Genomic DNA, 22,953 nt, shown 5'->3' on the forward strand with positions numbered 1-22,953 from the left:
TTATCTCCCAGATTGTACCACCTAACATATCATTAGGATAAGGTTGCTCTCATGCTAATGACTGCCAGCCAGGGCCACTGTCACGATAAGCTCAGATAAGCCCAGCTATTGTGTGGAGTAAATTAGCCTCTGTTGTCTTCCCACTTTAACTAATCATCAGAGTGGACACAGCCAAGGAGCAAAAGTAGGGAAGCAGGCGCAATAGCTGCAGTTCTCAAATTTTTAAATGTGTTTCTCATTTTTGCAGCATTTTTTTGTGATTTGAACTGAATACCAGAAAATCAGTTTGTTGATCAACAGAAATTCAATCGTCAGTTTTAACTATCCTTTAATTGCTTAGATGTTTTCAGTTATTTTAGGGTAATTATTGATCAAAAAAGGCAGTCAACTTTAGTAAATGCATTACTATACTGGAAGTCATCAAATATTCTAATAATTCTTATTAAATAGCACATTCATCTATTCATCTAAAACTATCAAAGTATAAAAAAAGGAAGTAAAATGACGAGTATATCAGAATATTAAGCTGAATTGAGTATTGGTTTACTTTTTGTACATTTTTTCAGCGGGTTTTTTGTGTGTGTTTTTTCCCCAGAGGACCTTTTTTGGTAGCAATGGGGAAATCATGGCACAAGGAAGAATTTAACTGTGCACACTGCCGAACATCCCTGGCAGATATAGGCTTTGTTGAAGAACGGGGATCGGTCTACTGTGAACACTGCTATGAAGACTTCTTTGCTCCAACATGCAGCCGCTGCCAGTCTAAGATACTAGGGGTGAGTTTAAAAAAGAAGGGAGCAGTAAAGACGCAACAGTTTAGTTCCAATAGGTTTGAACATCAATATTTGGTATGACCAGCTTTATTCTTCAGCGCAGTCTGAAATCTCTTTAGGCAGCTTTTCTTGTAAGGCTCTGCTTTAGATGTTAGCTCCATTTATAAGATTATCGTCCAATCCGCCCAACATTACTGGGTAAAATGCTGCCTCAACTGTGACTGAGCCTCCACTATGAATTACACTGCCACTTTTTCTTTTTCTCCACATTGTCCAGTTTCCTCTGTTTTTTAAGGATAAACTGCACATCATACTGAGATATGTCAAGTCAAAGATTAAGGTATACAAGATAAACCAGACATTTTAGGAACCACCTTGTTGGTACAAAATTTTTATTTTGTGTCGGTTAAACTGTATTATCATATTTCATAGAGTCAACTACAAAGCAAATTATGTATTATGTACATACCTGTGGCTCATTCCTAGAGTTTTGTGGCATTTGTATGTTTGAAGGAGTCATTGTTTGGTGTTAAGTTGTTCAAGCAACAAACAAAAGACACAAATATAGACAGAAACATTGCCCTGAAAATGGTAACATCTGAGGACTGGGCTGAAAATAAGTGAAAAAGCAGCCAATGTTCAACAGAAACCTTTGAGAGACTTTCAGAAAGCCTGGAGAACTATTATGTATTTAGATTTGAAATAACTGCAAGGTTTGGGTCCTGTTAAGCTAACATAAAGACATGATGCGTGGGTTGGGTTTTTTGCACACTATTGTAATCATTAAGATAAAGTTAGTAATGAGTCCATTGGTCTTGATGTGTATATTTGGAGAGAACACTCACCTGATCCATTTCATGGAAGCTTGTCACACATTTCATCTTCATTTTGTTCAAATATGTTTTTATGTTACTTTCTTATGTATATATTTTTTTGCTAAGACAAAAGAATGTTTACTGTCTGCAGTAACGAAATTGTCATCCAACACTGTATAAACATGGTTAGTAGCTCTAAAACATGAAATCTATATTCATGCAGATATTTACTGTAGATACTGTGTGTAATGTAAACGTCCTGCTCGTTGGGACATGAGGTTCCTTTATTATGAAATCTATTTATGATCAAATGCACTGGTGTATATATTTAGTACTACTCCATAGCACTTTTTATTCTACAAGTTACATTCGGCTATTCATAAGTTTTATTCTATGCACTTGTGCTGATACTCAGACAATAGGTATAGTATTTTTCCCAAGGACACTTAGGCATGCGGAATGGAGGAGCCGGAGATCAAACCACTTGACCCTTTGATTAGTAAATGACCTGTTCTACCTCCCGAGTCGCAGCTACTACACTCACTTTGTCTAGAGTTTAGATTAATATTTCTAACAGAAGTATTCATTTAAAACAGGAATGTAATTATTTCCCTATTTCCCTACTAGCAGAAAAGCTTACAGATGGAACAACATCAAAGACAGTTTTTAAATACATAAAAGACCAGAGCAGGAAGCCTGAATGTGCAGAGGGATATCGTCGGTGACCACCAGTAACACTCAGGAATGCAGTCGACGTTTGGGTGTTAGGAGAATTAGGCTTAGAGGCCTTGAGGCTGTAGGTGTAGCCTGAACCCAGAGTGTCAGGACGCTGAAATTTCTGCTCTCCTTGCTACTATGACATTCATCCCTCACGTGTTCTAACCCCTGTGGCCTAAATCCCTTTCAACCCTCTATTTCTCACACATCTTCAAACAGCTTATGGTTTCTTATTAACCTGTTTTCTCACTCCCTCGCTCATAATCCTTCATTTTAGTTCAGCTCGCCAACTTTCCATCGATTCTTTGTCTTATCTTGCTCTCACAGTTTAAGGGTGGGAAAGAAATCAGTGTAGGTCATGGAGACCAATGGGAGAAAAAAAACGGTGATATTCAAGAAAAAATAAAATGACCTACTCTGGTAAAAGTTGTACAAAGATTTGTGTAAAAATTTGTGACTTATGAATAAAATTTCATAAGCAGCAATGTAATATGATAACATCCCTTCATAAGATGCTGCACCTCCATTTCCTGTTAAAGTGGATATAGCTTTCCAGTTGCTATTATATACACTAATGCACCTAAAACTATATTATGCCTCTTACTAGCCACATTGTTTACATTTTCCCTTAGGAGGTGATAAATGCCCTCAAGCAGACTTGGCATGTCTACTGCTTTCTGTGTGCTTACTGTCAGCAACCAATCAGAAACAACACCTTCCACCTGGAGGATGGAGAACCATACTGTGAACCGGGTGAGTTATAATGGGGTTGATAAAATATCCAGATGTACTTCCTGTAATTGCTACTGTACTCATTGTACATGGTATAATCAAGCTCAAAGCATCTGTTATAACAAATAAAAGAAATAAGAAAAAATCTAAACTACATTTTATAAAACATGTAAGTAGTGTATGGTCAATGGTAAGCTACATTTATAACACTTCTCAGGTTTTACTAACAACACAAAAATAATATAAAATATAAAAAAGAAAAGAAAAATGGTGGTACAGTGGTTACCGTTGGTGACCTTGGGTGATGCTCACTCAGCCCAGCAGGCTGTAACTGCTAGTTATTACTAAAGCATGGATGGATTGATCATAATTATTTAACCCCTAAAATTAGTGTCAAGTGTTGATGTTCATTGTCACCAAAAACAACAGGATCGGAAACAAAAACACCTGCTGATTCACCAGTGGATCACTCGTAAGCAGTGTGTGATGAGTGAGTGTTAAATGTACTGAATATCAGCATTTTCCTGATGTAGGACATGTTTGCCTGTTACCAGTGTGCTTGTCATTGCACACTAAAGACTGTACATCTCCAAATGTAGGTTTTGTGGGAATTCCCTGTAGCGGTATACAATGTTTTTGTGCTAGAATAAAAGAAAGAAAAAATCCAGCAGTCTGTAAATAGATCAAAGATAAAAGTGGGCTTCAGTTGAATTGCTGCTCACTCGCAATGTGTTTTATATCCAGTTTCAGCTGTCGCGGGGTGAAAGCCAGAGTACACCCTGGACAGGTTTTCAGTCTATTGCAGGTCAAACACAGAGACACAACAAACAATTCATGCAAACATTAACACCTATACATTAACCAGATGGCCGCCCCTCCCTGAGCCTGGTTCTGCTGGAGGTTTCCTCCTGTTAAAAGGGAGTTTTTCCTTCCCACTGTCACCAAAGTGCTTGCTCATAGGGGGTCATATGATTGTTGGGTTTTTCTCTGTATGTATTATTGTATGGTCTACCTTACAATATAAAGCGCCTTGAGGTGACTGTTGTTGTGATTTGGCGCTATATAAATAAAACTGAATTGAATTGAAGTCAGAATCACCAGTTTACCTAACATGCGTGTATTTGGAGTGTGGGTGAACCTGTTGTACCCCAAATAGTTGCAAGCTCCCTTTGTTGAGTACTAAAGTTTGCTTGGGTCTTGCCATTATGACTTTAAACCCTTTGTTTATACCATAGTGACATGACTTTTCTCTTTGTCACTAAACAGACTTTTACAGCTTGTTTGGGACTGGCTGTCATGGCTGTGAGTTTCCCATCGAGGCTGGAGACAAATTCCTGGAAGCCCTTGGCTACACCTGGCATGATACCTGCTTTGTATGTGCTGTAAGTGAAGGCCTTAGGCATGAATCACAGTAAACTGCGTGCATCAGCAGACTAACACATATGACCTACTGTCACATTTACTCATATTCCCATTTCCAACTTTGAGCCATCAAGAAACTTTTATCTATTTAACTTGGACACAAAAAAAATTAGGAAGCAGTTTGAGGTCATAGTGGTACTTTCTGCTACTGGCCCTATTTAGTCCTTTCTGTCATTCTTTCTTGTTATTGTTAATGTACTACAACAATGTTCATTTTTATCCATCCTTTATAATGGAGGTTTTTGCAGAACAGCTTACTTGTAGCAATCTCATAAGCTCACCGTAAGTCATTTTTCCACAATAATATGACAGCAGTGCTTATTTTAGATGAAACACTGACTTACATCCATTGTGAATGTTAGTGTAGGCTGGCTAACTTTTGTTATATAACCTCTTATTATTCATGTGTGCTGGGCTCTTTACAGGTGTGCTGTACCACACTGGAAGGCCAGACCTTCTTCTCCAAAAAGGACAAACCTCTTTGCAAGAAGCATGCTCACACACTGAAGATATGAAGCCTAAACTATTCACTTGGCCACATGTTGTCTCACGGAGGGTTGGGGACACCTTTTATGATGACAGTAGTAGTCATTATTGTAGTGGTGCTATCTCTTAGCACAAAAAGCAATAAAGCTTAAGGATCTTAGTTTTGACCACATTTCAACCAAATATAACTGATCTTTGTAAACTAAATGTTATGTTGTCAATCATCCCCAAATAGCAAGGTTTTACTGCCAACTGATACATTTTATATACCATAATGCCATTTTTATTTCCTCACACATAGGACTGTGACTTTATCATTTACTTTGTTCTTCTGATTTTTGTCTTGAGTGGTGAGATCATCACACTTTCTGTTTTTATTATTAAGCTTGCACAGTGCTCATTATCTTTAGACACCACCAGAAATGTTTGATAATTTTAAGTATTCAAGGATGCTGGCAAGTTTTTATTGTTAGTTATGATATTTGTTAGTGTTTGTGTAGTTGTAATCAATTTTATTAATCTGGCTAAAACCTATAAAGACTTAAAGATGAAACTGTAGAACGTCCTGTGTTACACTTCATTTTATTTTGTTTTTTGCATTACAGTTTCACAAGCAACTATTATAAAAAAATTCCCAGTATATGCATTAAAATACTGCAGGATATGCTTGTGTTAGTTACTTTATACAGTTCATCTGTGAATGTCTGAGTTGTAATTAAAGCTGCTGCCTTTGATTTAATCAGTTATTTGAATGTTGTAATTTAAGGAAATTTGATTTCATTTTCTATTTGTTGAGTGAAACTGGCTACGACATTAAGGCACTTGAGCAAACCTGAACACCAAAAACGATCAAATGTTTTTCATAGATACTTTCACCAGCTTTTATTAGTTTCCTCTTGCTAGTTTGCTAGTACAGGGTTGGACCCCTTTTGCCTTTAGAACTGCCTTAATTCTTCATTGCATTGATTCAACAAGTTGCTGGAAACATAAATCTGAGATTTCGGTCCATATTGACATGACAACATCCGACAGTTGCAGATTTGTCGACTGCACATCCATACTGGGCTGTTGCCCATCTGCTTCAAGGTTTGACATGTTGCGAGTTCAGAGATGCTCTCAAGTCACTTAAATCAACTTTCATCCCCATTCTGATCTTCAGCAAGTTACCTTGACTATTTCTAGCATCTTAATGTATGATGAAACATTTGCATTAACAAGCAGTTAAAAATTAAAGTGAATATTTAAGTGTCTGGTGAATGTATATAGAAGTCCCTGTTTCTTCCTTGCTATGTGGACCAACATATCTTTCTTGACATTTCACATAGTTTCATGAATCCTGTTCCCATTTTTATTTATTTTCTGCCATGATTTAGAAAGAAAATATATTTGCTTTAAAATCTGTTTCATACACTTCTCCTTATGTTTAGCTCTGTTTAGAAAGTACATTTTTTAAAATTTTGTTAGAAGAGGAAAAAATGTTTGAGATGACATTAAGTAGAGAATGTTGTTATTTTAGAAACTGGTGCAGGGATTGGATGGATGGAGGGTAGTTTCTTGTTTTTTGACTGTCTACACACCTTTAACATGAGGACATTTACTTACTTATTGGTGCAGGATACATCCAGCCTATTTAGTTTTTTCCCAATGCTATTACAAATGACAACCCACTCTTTCACTCACTTCTTATAATTATAAATCTTGTTTTTTACTGTAAGGGGCTAATGGGCATGATTTAAGTGTTCCGTCTCTAAATTCTCAAGTAGAAAACTGTTGTTGGAACTCTTAAAGTTGATCTGGTTTTTTAAATAAATTATGTGCTTTTAAATGCCCCAAACAAATATGTCTGCTATTTTTTTATAGTGTAATGATATCTAACCAAATTAAACTATTTTAACACAATTGTAGAGAAGTCATAGCCACTGTCAAGAGGATTTTTAACACATCTGCACTGCTGACAAATGTTAAAATGGGCAGACAGAGAAATAAAGGTGAAAATGAGGTAGTAAACGGTGGTATGTAGGGCACATCACCACACATAATTCCCATGTCCTCTATACAACCAGCATTTTTAATACAAACCAATCTTTGCACAATCAAACTGATTTTACTGTTATTGTAGAAAACAACAAAAATGAGACAACTGTTGGGGGATTTTTATTGAGTGTATATAAGACACATTAACAAACCCAGCACTGACCCTTACATGCTGTCTCAATTGATGGGGCATGAGTCAGGCAGAAAAATTATCCAGTATAGTTGATGTCACATGGTAACATAGTTTAAGGAGTTAGCTCATAGCTTACTTATTTGATTCAGCATTGCTGAGCTAATGTTTACTTGTTATTGTAGCATGATGTATAATCCTTAGCATATAGGCCTATTTGATAGTCTTTTCACATAAGACTCATTTTAAAGTCCATCAAATTTAAAACGTTCTTAAGGGAAAATCTAAGCAAAACAACAAAAACACTGTGTTGTGCGACAAAGCCTGGATGTGTTTTTCTTTGTAATTAGACTGGAGTTCATTTGTGTTTAGGTGTTCCTTAAACAACTAGCCCTTTGGAGTGGTTTTAAGGAACCCATTCAGTGCGAGTCTTCACTCACCTTTCTCCTGCTAATGCACTCCTTCTCTTGTGGCATTAAGTTAATCACCCTCCTGCAGCTGAGGGACCTTTGCAGAAACACAGTCGTGTGTGAGACCAGTGTGTGTGTGTTTAAGTGTAAAGAGAGCGAGGGAAAAGCGCGAGAGAAAGAAAAGCTACACTTGGAAACAGAGTGACTCTACCCTGAGTATCGTGGGCTGCAACTTTTCCTTTCAGTCGACAAAAAGAAAGCCAGAAAGCATCCTAAGGTGAGTAAACTCGAAGCAGACGCGAGTCGGAGATCTTTTTCAGTCAGTTTGTATTCACCTTGGGAAGTTTGACAGAGCGTTTTTTGTCGTTTCTCTCGGGGTGTTTACAGTCAGATTCACGTCATATCGACTTATTTTTGTGGAGCGTTTTTTAAGGCTTATCTCACTGCGTAGCTGTTCCTGAGCCACAATGTGATGGAAGAGAGAGAAGTTTAAGCGCTAGGAGGAGCTTTAATAGTTTACTCATGTCTCTGTTAGCGGTGTTTACGTTACACTTTACGTGATTGGGATTTCTGTGGCGTTGCTTGGTCTATATTTTCCAAAAGTGAAAAGTAAATTAGGATACATGTTAAATAACACGCAGTAGCGGTCAGCCAAGCTCGCAACTTCTTTTTTCTTAACAATCAATAATATGTGCTGTTATCAGAGGAATGCATGATGGATTCTAGATTTACACCTTATTCCTCTTTTTCTTGTTCTGTACTTTAATATTCATTTGTACAGTGTGCAAATGGTAGTTACTTAACGTAACTCTAGTTCTATGAGTTGATGTACAGCCTTGTACCAGGATTTACTGTTGGCTAATTTCACCAAAAGATACTAGGACAAGACCAAAGACTTTTAGCTGTGGCAAGTGAAAGGAGTAGGCTATTCTCCAGTCCCATCTGTACTCATGACTCTAAAGAGAGGAACTATCTTCAGGTCCCACCTTGGAATGATACATCTAGTAAGAGGCTTGGTGCACGCCCCTTTTGCAATGTATGGAACTTAGGAAGTTGTCTGTCTTTTCCTTTAATGTGTTGTGCCAGCTGTGCCTTGTCCACAAATTTAGGATCCCAGATGCAAAGGGACAAGTAAAAGACTGTTTAGTGGATGGCTCACATAGCTATGCATGATGGTCAGCTGCAAACAATTCAATTTAACCTCAAACAAAACCTGAAGAAATTTCTGGATGCCCTGCGCTGGGCAGAATGGTGGCTTGATGGTCTGATTTTTTTTTATTAATTAAAAAGAAGTTATTAGTTTCTCAAGAAGAGGGAAAATTCAGTTGTGTGAAGAAAAGCATATATATATATATATATATTATAATGACAGCTGACGATTGAATATTTTAATAGAATTGGCTTACAACTTGTAGTAGCAGTGACCCAACTTGAATTTTCGAGACTTGCCTGAGTGGGCCCCCTTATTCAAGGGCTCAAAAAGCAGAGGGGAAAAAATCAAATGAACCTCAACACAGCCTCCAGCACTGCCCCAGTATTCCCCATACACCCCACTTATACACACATAGGCATGCACATAGTATTCAGCTCTCTCTTTGAGACCAGTAACCAGGTCCAGGTGTTTGTCAGTGTAGCTTATGACAAGAGTAGGCTATATCTGTATGTGTGCATGTGTTCACATGAGCAAGCCTGTGTGAATGTCTGTCCAGATGGCATAATCCTGTGACTCCAAATCTTACCTCACCTCATCTGAGGGGTCCGGGACCGGTAACACAGGGAAACCGCGCAGGAAAGCACTCAGCAAGTATAAATGAGAGAAACAGAGGTCCAGATGTGTGTGCGTGTGTGTATGTGTATGTGTGTGCGCCTCTGTGCGTCAGTGTGAGGGTACTGTTCTCCCTGTCTGTCAAACTAGTAAGTGTTTGCAGTTGTTGAGGCTTCAGTTGGAACAGCAATCTTATTTAGGTCAGGAACACATCAAATAAATCTGAGAAACAGCCACATTCTCAATTGGCTGTGTAATTGAGTTTTACACAGCAGCTGTAAACAGAACGCTTCCTTAATTTTCTGTCCTTGTGTGTGTGTGTGTGTGTGTGTGTGTGCATCAGAGAGAGAAATATCAGACACTTAACAGTTTTAGACACCTCGTGATGTGAGACATGCTTACTGCTGGAAATTTAGATCACATTGCTTGAGATTAATCTACATTCTAAGAATGCCAAATATGCCTAAAACAAACTGAATTTGCACTTGGCTAGAAAAAAGATAAGTGCAACACGTAGGAAGGACGAGGTGCTGCAAAATTGCACTGGAAAGTAAAGCTTATTCAAAAGTGTGACATAATGCCCTATTTAATATATTCGTGAGATTGCATAGTTTTTGTGTTAGTCGATAGATGTAAGCCTGTCTCTTTTATTTTGTGCTTAAATGTGTGATACGATTAAATGCAGGTAAATTGTCAAAGCAGTTTTTATTTAAAAATCTATTTTTTTCCTGTTGTCAAACAGCTGAATACAAAGTTTTTTATAACTGGGCATATAAAAAAATTACAATTCATACACTGGAGACAGGGACTGTTTTAGGATTTTATATGCAAAATGATTACTCATCCATGTCATGCCATGCAGTCAAGTGAAGTAGCTTTTGACACCCACTGAACACGGTAGACTCAGCATAAGCCTCAAAAAATCCCAGATTCCAAACTCAGCGAACGTTCGTGTTAAAGATTCTTGATGATGTTATGTCCATAACCGAGCAGGCAAAGTAAAACCTGAAGTACTGCTTTGTAGTTTTTATGTCTAGGCATCAAAAAATGAAGCTAAACCAGATGAAATAGGGGTTATTGAAAGGAATGATAAAACCATGATGCAATAGTGGGAGCTCGTAAAATTGATTTGTTCAAGTGTTCAGTGAGAGCAAATGGGTAAATGGCACGAGGTCAGATTTACAGAAATGTGCCATGTCCTTGATATTTCTGTTCATTCCATTCTGCAGTGGCTGCTTGCCAGACCTCACTGCTTTTATCTTTCTCCTTTTATTATGCTAACGACAGTCTTGATTTAAAACAATATCAGATCCCTAATCACAAGAATCAGATTACCTACGATGCATTAAATAAGAATGCATATGACAGTAGGGTTAATCAGAGTGTAAACAATCATTTAAGTGAACCATAGTGCAGTGTTTAGTTTCTCTAACATTTAATTTCCTCAACTTGATGGAGTTGATAAGACTCAAAAACAGATAAGAGAACTTAGCCTGGGGCCTTTTTCCCCCCAAGACCTTACGCTCTTTAATTACAGTGTCAGTGTGATTTATAGAAACATTTGAGCATTTATCTCCACTCAAATTCTGAAACATTCTAAATTTTGGATTTTTTCTCAGAGTCCTCTTTGGTTCTAGTGTTGAGATAATGAACTGTGCCCAGCCTGCCTTAAATAGCCTCAGATCTGAGGCTCTGTTCTAAAAGGTTGGAGTGGCAAACACTGGAAACATCTACTGCTTAACCTTAATTATGTTAGATTATATTACAGATTTGATTTTCAACTTAACAGCTACCCTCCAACAACTCTTAAAAAAAAAAAGAAAAAAAAAAGAAGCATTTGTCTCTTACAAAAAAATCACCAAGAATAATTACGTGGTTATACAACTCTATTTTGTAAATGTTTTGAAAAATAGCAAGAAATATAACAATAACAATACCAGCTTGTCTGTAATGTAAATTGTAATTGTTGTTCTTAGTGTGTTTTTTCTCAGCTGTAGAGCATTATGTTGTTTGTGTGATAGTTTTACTTACAGACGTCTCGTCTCGCCTGGCCAGATGTGGAACAACATGTTTAATCTGCTCAGGCTTTGCTTTACCTGTGGGAATGGTGCATCTAACAGCATTTGCATTCATGAATTTAAAATTAGGATTAGAACCCATTTTACTCTTTATATATGACATAAACAGTAGCACATAGTAATAGGCTGGCGGTGTAGTTAAATATCTTATAAGGTCAGACACATTTATGAAAACTGTCAGTCACAGGGGGGAAAAAACAAATGAAATATAATGAATGTTTAGCTAGCAAAGAAGAAGAAGTCTATTTGTTAGTGTTCAGTGTTTAAGAACAGCTGCTTTTGCCATCTGAATGTGTAAAAGTGTTATAACAAAGACAAAAACAATAACATCATAGATTAACATACATGTCTGTGTTTTAATAAATGAGCAGGGCAAGCAAGGCCTGACAGAAACCACCAGTGAGGTGGATTTTTGCTTGTTTCTTTAAGTACGCTTCAGGAATAGTTCTCCAGGCTTCTCGAAGGACATTCAAAGCTCTTCTTTAGATGTTAGCTGCCCTTTTTTCTGTTCTATATCAAGATGATCCCACACGGCCAATCCATGACTAGTGTCCATTAATTGTGTTTCTATCCACGTATGTTTTACTGCATTATATGTTTGTGAGGCTGATAAATAAAGCCGTTGCCAATCAAATGCTTTTCTGATGATATTGCGTCGTGGATTAAAATTCAGATGTACTTTTCTGTATCCATAATTTCATCAATTTTGAGAAGATCCAAAACACCATTGTCTGAAATGCCCATGACAGAGTGTCCACTGAGTTTTGCACATGGCAGTAAACACTCTGTTGTACCTGTCTCCGGACCTTCTCCTCACGTACTGATAATGAATCAAAAATGTCCAAATTGATTAATTGCCCCATAAGACCTGTTTGCACAAATTTTCAGTCGAGTTCTTATGTAATCTATTACAACTCAGACTGTTTCCTTTTCTTAAAAATAGCTTATTAAATGCCAACCTTCCACTGAGACCATTTTTTATGAGTATCAAAATCCAACTTAAAATTGGTTCTTTGGCAAGTTGTCCATTACAGTATGTGTAGAGACAACACTGGCTCATTCCTTTGAGTTGGGTGCCTTTTTTTATGAATGACTGATTCATAGCTCAGTGTTTAGTGGTTTAACAAACAAACAAAAATGTATTCCTCTGAAAATAGTTGGATACAGTGAGCAGACTGAAACCAAGAGAAACAGTAGCCAGTTCCCACTAAAAGACCTTCAGAAAGCCTGGAGAACTATTGCCCAAGGCCACTCTAAAGACAGCCTGGCTTCCTGGAAGCAAAAATATAAAGAAATGATAAGTGGATCAAGACATGTGCACAGAACTCTAAAATGCTTTATATGGATATATCTAACATGTTTTTTGCTCTTAAAGGGTTTTTCTACCTCCTTAAGTCAGATATTAAACTTAAACTTAAAATTTGATTTAGAAAGTAAGAGTGTGTGTCTGTGTGTCTGTGTGTCTGCGTGTCTGTGTGTCTGCGTGTCTGTGTGTGTGTGTTTGGCTTCATACACATGGATTCCATCAGGTTTTTCTCTGTTGTTTCCTGAAGCTGGGATGAGTTAAAACATTTGATGCTTGACTTAAAGATGAGGGCTGTGATCTATTGCCTGTGCTTCTTTGATATATTCACAGAAGTATGCAGTGACCCCCCCCCCCCACACACACACACACACATCACACTTTGGGTTTTTTTCTTACAGAGCATCACAAGCCATACTAACACTGAATGTCAGCAGACCTCAGTGCACTGTGTATGTAAATTATTATTTTTTTTAATTCTGTTATCTAACCAAAAACTGCTTACTTAGACAACCTCATCAGTTTTCCTTTAACATCTGTGGTCCATACTGGGTGCAGGCATAATTTAGCAACACACCAGACGGAGCTTATCGTAAGATGTTTATTGATGTCACAGAACATTTGACAAAGTTGAATAATGTTTTAAAAGAGTGTGTTTTTTATTTTCTTTATTTCCTTTCAAGGATATTAAAATTGCTAAAATAATCTATATAATTTTTTGGTCAGGTAAATTTACTATTTTACTAAGATAGTGCTTTTGGCAAGGAAAATGCCAAGGTCCTAACCAAACTGTCTGATGTGGTGCAAAAATCCAGAAATAATAATAAAACTTGAAAGTTTATTTTTTAAATATATTTTAAAACTCTCTTAGGCCGTGCTAAATGTTTATCTTAGGTCTTGCTGTGCTTCTGGTGACTAAGCACCATATTTTGTTGCTCTAAGTAAGGCAGGCTGCCACCGTTTCTGACGATTGAAGCTAAACTTTTCTCTGCTTCTGTCTGGAACCTTAAGAAAGTCTAACTCCAGCATTAACGTTGTTTTATTATTAGCCATAGCTGCTACCTTGATGATAACAAGCGTCATGCTGGCCAGTTTAACATTTATGATATGTGTTTAATACTTAAGTGTTGTTGAAACCGGATCTTTATTGACGTCTTGAAATTCCTCCTCAAGTGTTGTTCAAAGGTGTGAATGTCAACTTCTGTTCATGCATTCAGCTGCTAATGAGGGGAGAGGTTGTGAGAGCTTTGTGAAAGTGCTGTGTGAAGTTGTGTGTCATCCACAGGAGGCAAATAAAGTTATAAAGTAGTGAGTAGTAATAAAGAAAGGTGTGTCGATTTATTTTGTTTTGTTTCAAGAACTGGACAATGCTATTACATGTTATTATTTCCAAACTGTTCTATTATGTTTGTCATTGCCACAGAATACATACAGTGAAGTGCCACAATCTCAATCTGTCATAAAAACGTTTGGCAGGACAAGTGAGAAGGAAGTTATTATTTTACAGGTTAAAACCCCCCAAAACAAAACACACATCTCTGAAATCGCCAGGCGGCCATTGCAAGCTCAAATTTGTTCTCAGCTGAAGTGAATAGATGTTGCATCTGAATGCCTCCCTCGTCAGTGCTCGTCTTGAACTGCAGATAACAAGATATGATCTGACAGGAAATTTCCCCGCTGAGTTAAATGTAGATGATTGCATTACAGATGAGGTGGACACTGATCGAACCAGCAGGCATCAAACTCTATTCTCGAGTGTGTGCGTGCATGTGTGTGAGTACAAGTGAGTGAAAGAGAGGTATCAAAAAGAATGCTTTGTAAGCATGTGTAAGTTTGGGACAGAGTGGGACAATGACCTGATAAGTTTGAGCTTCTGTGTTGGGCTCTATGAAGACTGAAACGTCTACATGTAAATCATGTGGGCGTCCAGTTGTCATGGACAACCCTGAACAATGAATTTTCATGTTTTTCCAGGTAGAAGAGAATGAGTAGGTGGTAGAAGAATGTAGTTAGATTGGGTGTTCGACTACTGTATATAATATAGGGTGAATTTGTGTTAATGTCAGAGATATCGTTTTAACAAAAAGGTCATTCAGCTGCACAGTATCATTATCTTCATTACCACTCTGCTGCCCCTCAGGGTGGACCTTTTAAAAAAATAACCTCTCCTGATGTCATGATGGAGTCATTCTGCCCCTGTGCTCTGTAATTCACACAGGCCGCAGAATTCAGCCACTCCTCCTCCGGTGTTGCCCTTTTTCTTTACTTTGATTAATGTGATGACCTGGTATAGTCTTTTTAAAAGGAATACCTATAATACCCCAGCCTTGGGCTTACTAAAGAGATATTTCCATGACCCAAAGGCGAGATCAGCAATTCACTGTGCGATGGACTTTGTGGCTAAAATAAAGCCGGTGGACAATATAACACAGCCACATAGAGTGACGGTATGAAAATGTTTAAATTATGATTTATTAGGCCTGTTTCCCACAGGGAGTATGATAAAACATACTACCAGCCAGATTCTGATCTCATTATTTGGGTATTTTCTTTCACTGCAGGTCCTACAGCTCGACTCCGCTAGTTTCTTTTCTGTTTTTTGGCATGTGCAATCTTTACAGACGTGACGTTTGGTGACTTCTAGTCTTGTCTGAAAAAGTACAAGGACCTCTTTTAATTGCTAAGTGAGAATAGTATATTGTTCTTGCAAAAAAGCCCTGATCCCAAACATAAACAGGTTGAGCCCCGAGGATGCTTTAAATCATATAGTTTTTTGCTTTGAACTTTCAAGCTGTTCTCTATTTTGTAGACCACAACTGTCTTCTTGTGTTTGGTTTGGCTCTGCTCTAACCAAAGTAATCACTAGACCTGTAGTTCACTCGAAGGGAAAAAAACAAGAGAGAAATGATGGAGTGATGAGTGGGGAACTGGGAGGGGGTAAAGAGGTCTGAGGATAGAATGATAAACATCTGGATTCACTTTGGGACAATTTCATCCCTCCTGCCCCCAAAAACCTAAGACCTCAATTTCCATGGTACCTCCTTTGAGGTGCCATTCCATCCGCAGTGAAAGAAATATTTGCCTGATAGCAAGTATCTTTGTTAAGTTTTAGGAGATGCCTTTATTGAGATTTCCTGAAGTCGTTATTAAGACCCAAACCTGGTCCTGAATATCGATTTCTCTTGGAGTTCGAGTGAAAATGGGTTAATTTATCGACAGTGGCATCAAGCGTCAGTTTGTGGTTGTTGTTGTTTCAGATATTTTCAGTGAGAGAAATTACTTCAAGCTGTGGCTGTGCTGTTAATTTTTTAAGAAATGCCAGAGAGGTTAAAGGTCAGGCCGAGTGATGGAAAAACTTTGACTTCCTATATTCCAGGCAGGATATGTAAAACACATGAGCAGTTCTGCGTACTGTGTTTATTTCCACATGTTCAGACATAACAAAGTGAACAGAATCTGAAGGATTTGAATCTCACGTTACTTTAGTTTTGCAGAGAGTGACAGACGGGGAGTTACAGCTGAAAGTGACTGAGGCAGAAGGCCGTATGCAGTTGTCTCTTTGTCTCTCTTTGTTTTCTCCCCATATTTAACCCACTTAGTCTTCACTGTGTTGTCCAGTCCTCCACACAAATGCATTTAGGTCTGGAATGATAAATGGTTTTCTTTGATTCGTGCAGATGTGTCTTTGGCAAAGGAGTGGCAATAATGTGTATAATCAAACTCAGAAGTCACTAGTTGTTATTATTCTCTTTTCACCATGTCTTCTTCTGTCTTTTCCGCTATCTTTCTCTATTTTTGGCCTCAACAGATAAGTGCAAAATGTGCTGCTGCACACTGAACTGTTTTGTGTGGCATCATCGATACCCTCCTGACTGAAATTGCATCCATGTTGTCTGTGCAGACACTGCCTCCCCATGAGACATAAATTCATGATAGGCTCATCAATATGTTTTCCAAAGTCATTATTCCAGAGAAATTAAATCTGATTGATGCCGAATTGAATTAAACCTCTGAGATATTGAATCTGATGCATGTGAAATCAAATCTCATGGGGGTCTGTTTCTTCACTTGCATGTCCGGTGGATTTATTCATATCCACCTCAAAAGGCAATTACAATATGAAGCAGGCCTATGGGAGTCTTTGTGTTGTGTTCTGTGTAACAGCGTAATGCTTATTGAATCAACGCATTGATAACAGCAGCCACTGGGAAATCTGTTGCTCACTGACATCTGCTGGTGAGCTGAATATGAACGAGATATTTACTCTGTTATCTAGTCTTTTGTTTGGTGTCTTTAGAGGCTTACAGGGAGTTTAGTGAGAGGTCAGTAACAGGAAGTGAGTGGATGAAAAATATGAGGAAAACGTAAAGATCGTAATATAGCAGATAGCACTGTAGCTGGGTTGCTGTTGTTTGTAGATTTAATAAGGTGATATAAAAACAGAACTGACCAGATGGCCAACACTGAACCAGCTCTGCCAGATTAAGAGGCAGCAAGCTCCAAAATGCTGAGGAAATTTGGAGTAAGAGAGTCCAAGAGAGACCAGATGTCCGTAACAGGCCTCTATAGGTCGCAGACCAAACTATCAAGCAGATGACTACACAGCATTAGGATGACTGCATAGCATTAGGACCTTGTGCAGGAAACATCAGTCATGTGCCCATGAATTTCTTTTTCTGATATTGTTGCCTTTTTATTTCTGCACAGTGTCATCTTCTGAATACTCTGTTTTTTCTCTCTCTCTCACCATTCTTGGTCTTTCTTAGGATGCTCTTTCTGCTCACATATAGTAGATTCTCTTTCAAACAAAGGCATACATTGACATCTTTAGATGAACCAAACAGGGTGCATGCATGTGCACTAATCTGTTTCACATGCTCACTGATTTTATATTCAAAGTAATACGCTGGGAGCAGTGTTTTTACAAGCCATAACCCCTGAACCATGTCCATTGAGCTTCCTGTAGGGGGGGACTGCATACCCTGCAGTCCTACCTTGCTGTGATACAGTATCGTTTAAGGCACACAGTTCGTACTTGTTCTCAGCCAGCTCTCTGCTGCTTCTTTATGCTGTTTCTAGTAATGGGTGACATAAGACCTGGTAGTGGCATGACATTCAGTTGAGGCTTAAAATGTCCTGTGCAGAGGCAAGGTGATGGACATCATATATATATAAAATTAACCTGTTTTATTACAATAATAAATGATATTCTACAACAATAACAAAAACAAGCACTTGTTTCACCATGAGCTTTATCCTTCAGAGCTTTTAAACCACTGTATGACCTAATTTTACAAAATTCAACAGTACTGTAAATGATTAAGTTCCAGCAGTTCTCACATAACTTATTTTATACAATTTTAAAAGATCCTAGATTTCACAAAAACAAAGTCACAGTTCACCTGGCTTCGTCTAGATGACTGGTATCTATTATAGCTTTGGGAGTCACTGTATTGCTGCCAACAAACTTAGTTTAATAAGCAGCAGACAGAAGTGTGACAGAAATCAGGAGGCAGACAGACATAAGCAAGTTTGTGTGGTTCCTGTAAGTCCTGTAGAGAAGACTTCTTTACTTTTTTTAAACTTTTTTTTTGGAAAGCTTACTGGCTAGGAGGGCGTCCTGTTCTCTAAACCTTGCTCCTGCAGATCTCCTGGTTCTGCAAAACTGGCCGCAGCAGACATTCTGCACAGGGCTTCTAGTAATGATAGCAATGCAATGTGTTTTCTTCTCTGTGCATGTGTGGGTGTGTGTGCGGCAAGTGTGTGTGCATGCTTGTGTGCGCTTGCAAGTTTCGCCTTAGAGGCATCTGTTGCAGGTTTCAGGCACATGTTGTGGGATTAAGGAATTAGCCATAACAAATAACCTCATGCACACACCCTTGCCTGCGTGCCCAAAAGTCACCACATAACACTCCAAAATTACAACCCGAGACCGCTGTACACATCCACACTTGTTCCACCAGGGCTCAAATCTTGGAAGCTCAGCTCTGTTCATCTCTACCTTTCTCCACTAAATCTTGGTCACACTGTGTTAAAGAAAAAGGACTCTTAGTAGGAATGAAAGTTGCCTTAATGTTAGGGTTACATTAGTAAAAGATAAGGTAATAGGACGGGGGAAAGCCAAGTTGTCAGAGACTGCCTTTGTCCGAAAGAGAAACACAATAAAGCACACTGAGCTTTCCAGTGTTTCCCCCAGGTTCAGGTTCTAGCTAATCAACAGTGCACACAGCCGTGACTGTTCTGTTCCAGGGGACTGGCTGAGGGATGGAGGGGGGTGGGGACATGGGGTAGGACAGGATGAGGGTCGTGCTTGAAACGGGTTTATAAGGGTGGAAGGAGTTAGAGAGTGCATGCAATTGCATGATTAAGGTGTGTGCGTGCGTGCGTGTTACCATGTTCGTGTGCCTGAGCGTCTTTTTGTAGGGGATAAACCTAAAGGGGCCTGTGCATGTGTCCGTTAATTGTACATGCAGATGAACAAATTATGTCAGTGATACAAAGTCGCTCAATAATGGAGAGTTTAGAGCGTTGTGTTTTTAGGCTGTGCTGTAATCACTATCAGATGTCAGGGTGGAGGAGAGGGACGGAGGAAAGAGACTGTGTGAGTGAGAGAGGAAAAAAGAGAAATAAAGATGAAGACAAATGGCAAAGCAAGAAAATTCTTAAGGTAATGGACAATAACGTAGTATATGCATACAATATATGTTTTAACTTTATACTGTGCACACACACATTGCTGTAACTTAACTATGTATAACACAAATATCAAAAGTCAGTAAACTAAAATCATTTGGTTTGACTTTCTACTTTAAATTTTCTCGGCTGCTTGTCTAATGGTCATCTGCTCTGTAGCACAGTGCAAGCCCCTGTCCTTGCTCGGAAACGCAACTGAATGCTGTTGCTTGCTCCTGATTTACATCCCCGGCAAGGATGGAGGAACTTTTGGGTGGCATGTTTGGTTTCTTTGCATATGAAAATGTGTTGCAGCAATTGAGTCCGCAGGCTGTAGCAGTATTGAGCGAGGCAAAGTCCTAATCATTTTCAGATGGTGGACAGAGTCCATGCGTCTGGAGCCATTTACGAGGTCTGCGGCCACCTGGATGCGAGGTGGCGGTAGGGCAGCAAAATCCACCCAATATGACTGTCCTTTGTTGTCTAAGAAGGTCTGATGTGGAACACAGGTAATATGATATGTATGAATTAGTGGGCAATTTCATATGACAAATTAGTGTTGTTGTTTTTTTCTTTTGAAGGTGAAATTTTAAATATTTGTGTTGGATTACTATTTGAGTTTAATTCGTTAACAAACAATTGACAAAAAAAAAATCATGACAGTGTTGTCACTCATACTGAAACTCAGAGTCAGATATTTTTTCTTCAAAGGCTGCTCCCTGCAGTTATTAAACTGTAATAGGATATGACGGGCAGGAAATCTGAAACTTAAGATCATTTTGAGAGGTTAAAGGATGACTTTTAGAAACTGGCGTGAGAACTTTTCAGGCAAACGTTTGCCAATCGTTCCTCAACCTCAAACATGGCCTGTGATTTAGAAATGTAGAAGTAAGCGGACTCATGACAGCCAGTTAGAATGGTTTCTTACTCAGACATTACAGAGACATTAGACAGTCTCCTTTCTAGCTGATGCAACACATTAGGAATCATTCTCTCTTCTGCCAGTGTAATTTAAAAAAAGAGTATTACCTTGTTAATGTACTTGTAAAGTGTGGATTTAAAGACCTGCTCTTTCTGCTTTGTGTGTTTTTCTGAAATGTAAAACAGTATTAAGGAAGTTGCTTTCACTGTCAGTACTAGAACTGAAAAAATCTCGAGATGCTAGTGATACTTTACATTATTGTGTACAATATGCCATTTATAAAGTCGTTTATTTGAGCGACACCTGTTCATACTTGACTCGTGTAGTGTTTACTTTGTCAGTGATATTTAGTTCTATAAGAAACGCTTCGGTGCCAGGAACTTGACTTAGCTACATATGTTGTTTGACATCTGAATAAAAATGGTTTAGAAATAAGGAATGCACACATGTAAAGTAAAACAATCAGTTTGACCAAACTTCTGTTTTAAGGTTTAATAAGCTCAGACTGGCACATACAAATGTGAGAGGTTCCTTTGGGTGAATGTAAACTTAACAGAGGCAGGTGATGGATGTCAAATAAAATCTAAATAGAAACTGTAACACACAGCTGGTAAAACAATGAATGCTTTGAATGACTGACTTAAATAATTAAAATGCCTACGTAGTAGCATGTTACTCAGAAATGTCCACAATCTTTGTTGCACTTCCAAGAAGTTTGTAGACTAGATTTGGGATCATTTTCTCTGCTTTGCATTATGCTGGTCTGTATTTTTTTCTCTTAGAAACCTTCCATCACTATAACAATCTATATAAACATGCAAAGTGGTCAATATATATCAGGCTAACACATGACTTTACATATCTTACTTGTACAGTATGAAAATCATCAGCACTGTATTGTTTTTCACAGAGATTTCTGTTGGGCTTTTTCATATCCCTTTTGGCAGGGATGCTGCTGTGCCATGCAGGGTCCCAGGAACTCATTCCAAACCTTTCTCTGACCCTGTGCAAATGTATGTAATTAAGCAATGAAAACTTGCCATAGCCAGGCCTTCTGCTGCAGGAAATTAAGGATAATCTGGAGGCTGTGGGTGCTCTTTGTTGCCACAAGGCCTTCTCAAGGTAAAGTGGCTCTCCTGCAAGATTGGCTTTCATCCCTTATGAATTAGTTTTGCGTGTTTCTGCTTACTGTGCCCCTCTTCTTACCTCTCAGTGTTGTTTTTCTGTCTTCTTGTGTGTCTGTTTTTTCTTAGTACGTCTTCTAACCCTGCCCATAACACATTGTTGTATACTTGTAAACATATGTAGAAGGTTCAGCAAAAACAGCAAAGTTAAGCATTAGACACTGTCACAGTGTGTCTGTTCTTTTTCACATTCTAGCACGATGGCTTTATGGGAATGGATCTCATATTGGATAAAGTACTACACTCCCATGTTACAGTCTTTATCAATATCATTTTATTATAATCGTTGGGTCGACTGTTGTTGTTATTTGGCACTATCTGAAAAAAACAAAATGAATTAAATTAAATTTTATTCAATTGTAAGGATGTTGGTAGGGAACGTGATGACATGATAATATGAGATGTGGACATGTAAATTAGACATTAATGCTGTGAAATAAATAAAAAAAGATGCAATGTTTTCATGGGGTGTTATAGCTGCGTAAATGTTACAAGTGGGTCACTATAGCCCATTGGTTGGTGGTTGCTAGGTTAAATGATGACATCATTATATTTTTTGATATAGATAAGAACCTCCAGGGGCTGAAGATGCGCGTGTGTGCCGAATTTGGTGGCTCAAAATCTGTTTGGGGACACACATAAGATGTTTGTATATTACAGTAAGACATCCAAACAGAGATATTGAAAAGCAAGTTATTTTATATTATGTGGAAATAAGCCAAAACATTGGTAGCAGGAGTAAAGCAGGGCATTTTCTTTAAACTAATCTTAAAAATACTTGGTTCTAGAGCTTAAAATTCTTTTAAAATCAATTGACCCAGTCGGCATAGCCTAGAGTCACTATGGGCATTTTGAACTCAGCAGTGAATGTATTTATTTTGCAGTGGGTGCACTGTGGTGTTGTACATCACTGTGGTTGTTGTTTTTGTTGTGTTTAAAGAGGCGTAGGGAAGACAAAAAGAGAAGTGACGTCTGATAAGATTTACCAGCAGGATGATGCTGTTTCTGAATTTTTAACAGTTTGGATCTTTCAGTCATTGTTTTGCAAGTAAAAGCCCCACATCACAGCTCTTTTAGCAAGGCACCAGCTTAAAATAAAAACAGGGTTTCCATGGAAGAACACATGGAAAATGAGAGAAATGGATAAAAGCTCTGAAAAACATTCTGTGATACTGGAAAATAATTTCTCATCTTTTTCCTTTGTCAGATGACGTTAGAATAGCAGGGTGTGAGTACAAGAGCTAAAAAAACCTCTAAATGCTCAAAGTTGATTTTAAACAGTGAGTTAACTTTCAAAGGCAAACATCTGTAAACATCAAGATTTTTCTGACAATACTGAATATCAGCCTCTGTTTTTTTTTTTTTTTCCAACTTTAACCTGCTTGCTGTTGTAAATATTTCAAAGCTTTGGGTTTTATTTCTAAAAAAGCAATTTCCATGTAGGTAATCATATATCCAGCCTACAGTAGATCAGAGATGAGATGAGATCACAAAAGTTAAGTCTGAGTTT

The 22,953-nt window shown here is 38.1% G+C and overlaps 2 protein-coding genes across 5 annotated transcripts in view; both read left to right on the forward strand.

The window, feature by feature from the left end:
* pdlim5a (PDZ and LIM domain 5a) overlaps positions 1-6,594 on the forward strand; it is a 62,528-nt gene extending 55,934 nt beyond the window's left edge. For 2 of the 4 annotated variants that reach the window (XM_005722068.1, XM_005722069.1), the window contains 4 exons: positions 596-776; positions 2,938-3,058; positions 4,304-4,419; positions 4,885-6,591. In XM_005722068.1, coding sequence (XP_005722125.1) covers positions 596-776; positions 2,938-3,058; positions 4,304-4,419; positions 4,885-4,974 — 508 coding nt within the window. In that variant the 3' untranslated portion in view covers positions 4,975-6,591. Of the gene's footprint in view, positions 1-595; positions 777-2,937; positions 3,059-4,303; positions 4,420-4,884 lie in introns of all 4 variants that reach the window. The other 2 variants (XM_005722067.1, XM_005722070.1) reach the window with 2 other exon arrangements.
* A 1,048-nt stretch (positions 6,595-7,642) lies between these two features.
* Positions 7,643-22,953, forward strand: part of bmpr1ba (bone morphogenetic protein receptor, type IBa) — a 63,325-nt gene continuing 48,014 nt past the window's right edge. Inside the window, exon 1 of the mRNA XM_013914032.1 lies at positions 7,643-7,796. The gene's annotated coding sequence lies outside the window, so the exon portion shown is untranslated. The remainder of the gene's footprint in view (positions 7,797-22,953) is intronic.

Source organism: Pundamilia nyererei, unplaced genomic scaffold (genome assembly GCF_000239375.1).
Source record: "Pundamilia nyererei isolate P.nyererei 1_Seehausen unplaced genomic scaffold, PunNye1.0 scaffold00006, whole genome shotgun sequence".
In the NCBI taxonomy this organism is placed as follows: Eukaryota; Metazoa; Chordata; class Actinopteri; order Cichliformes; family Cichlidae; genus Pundamilia; species Pundamilia nyererei.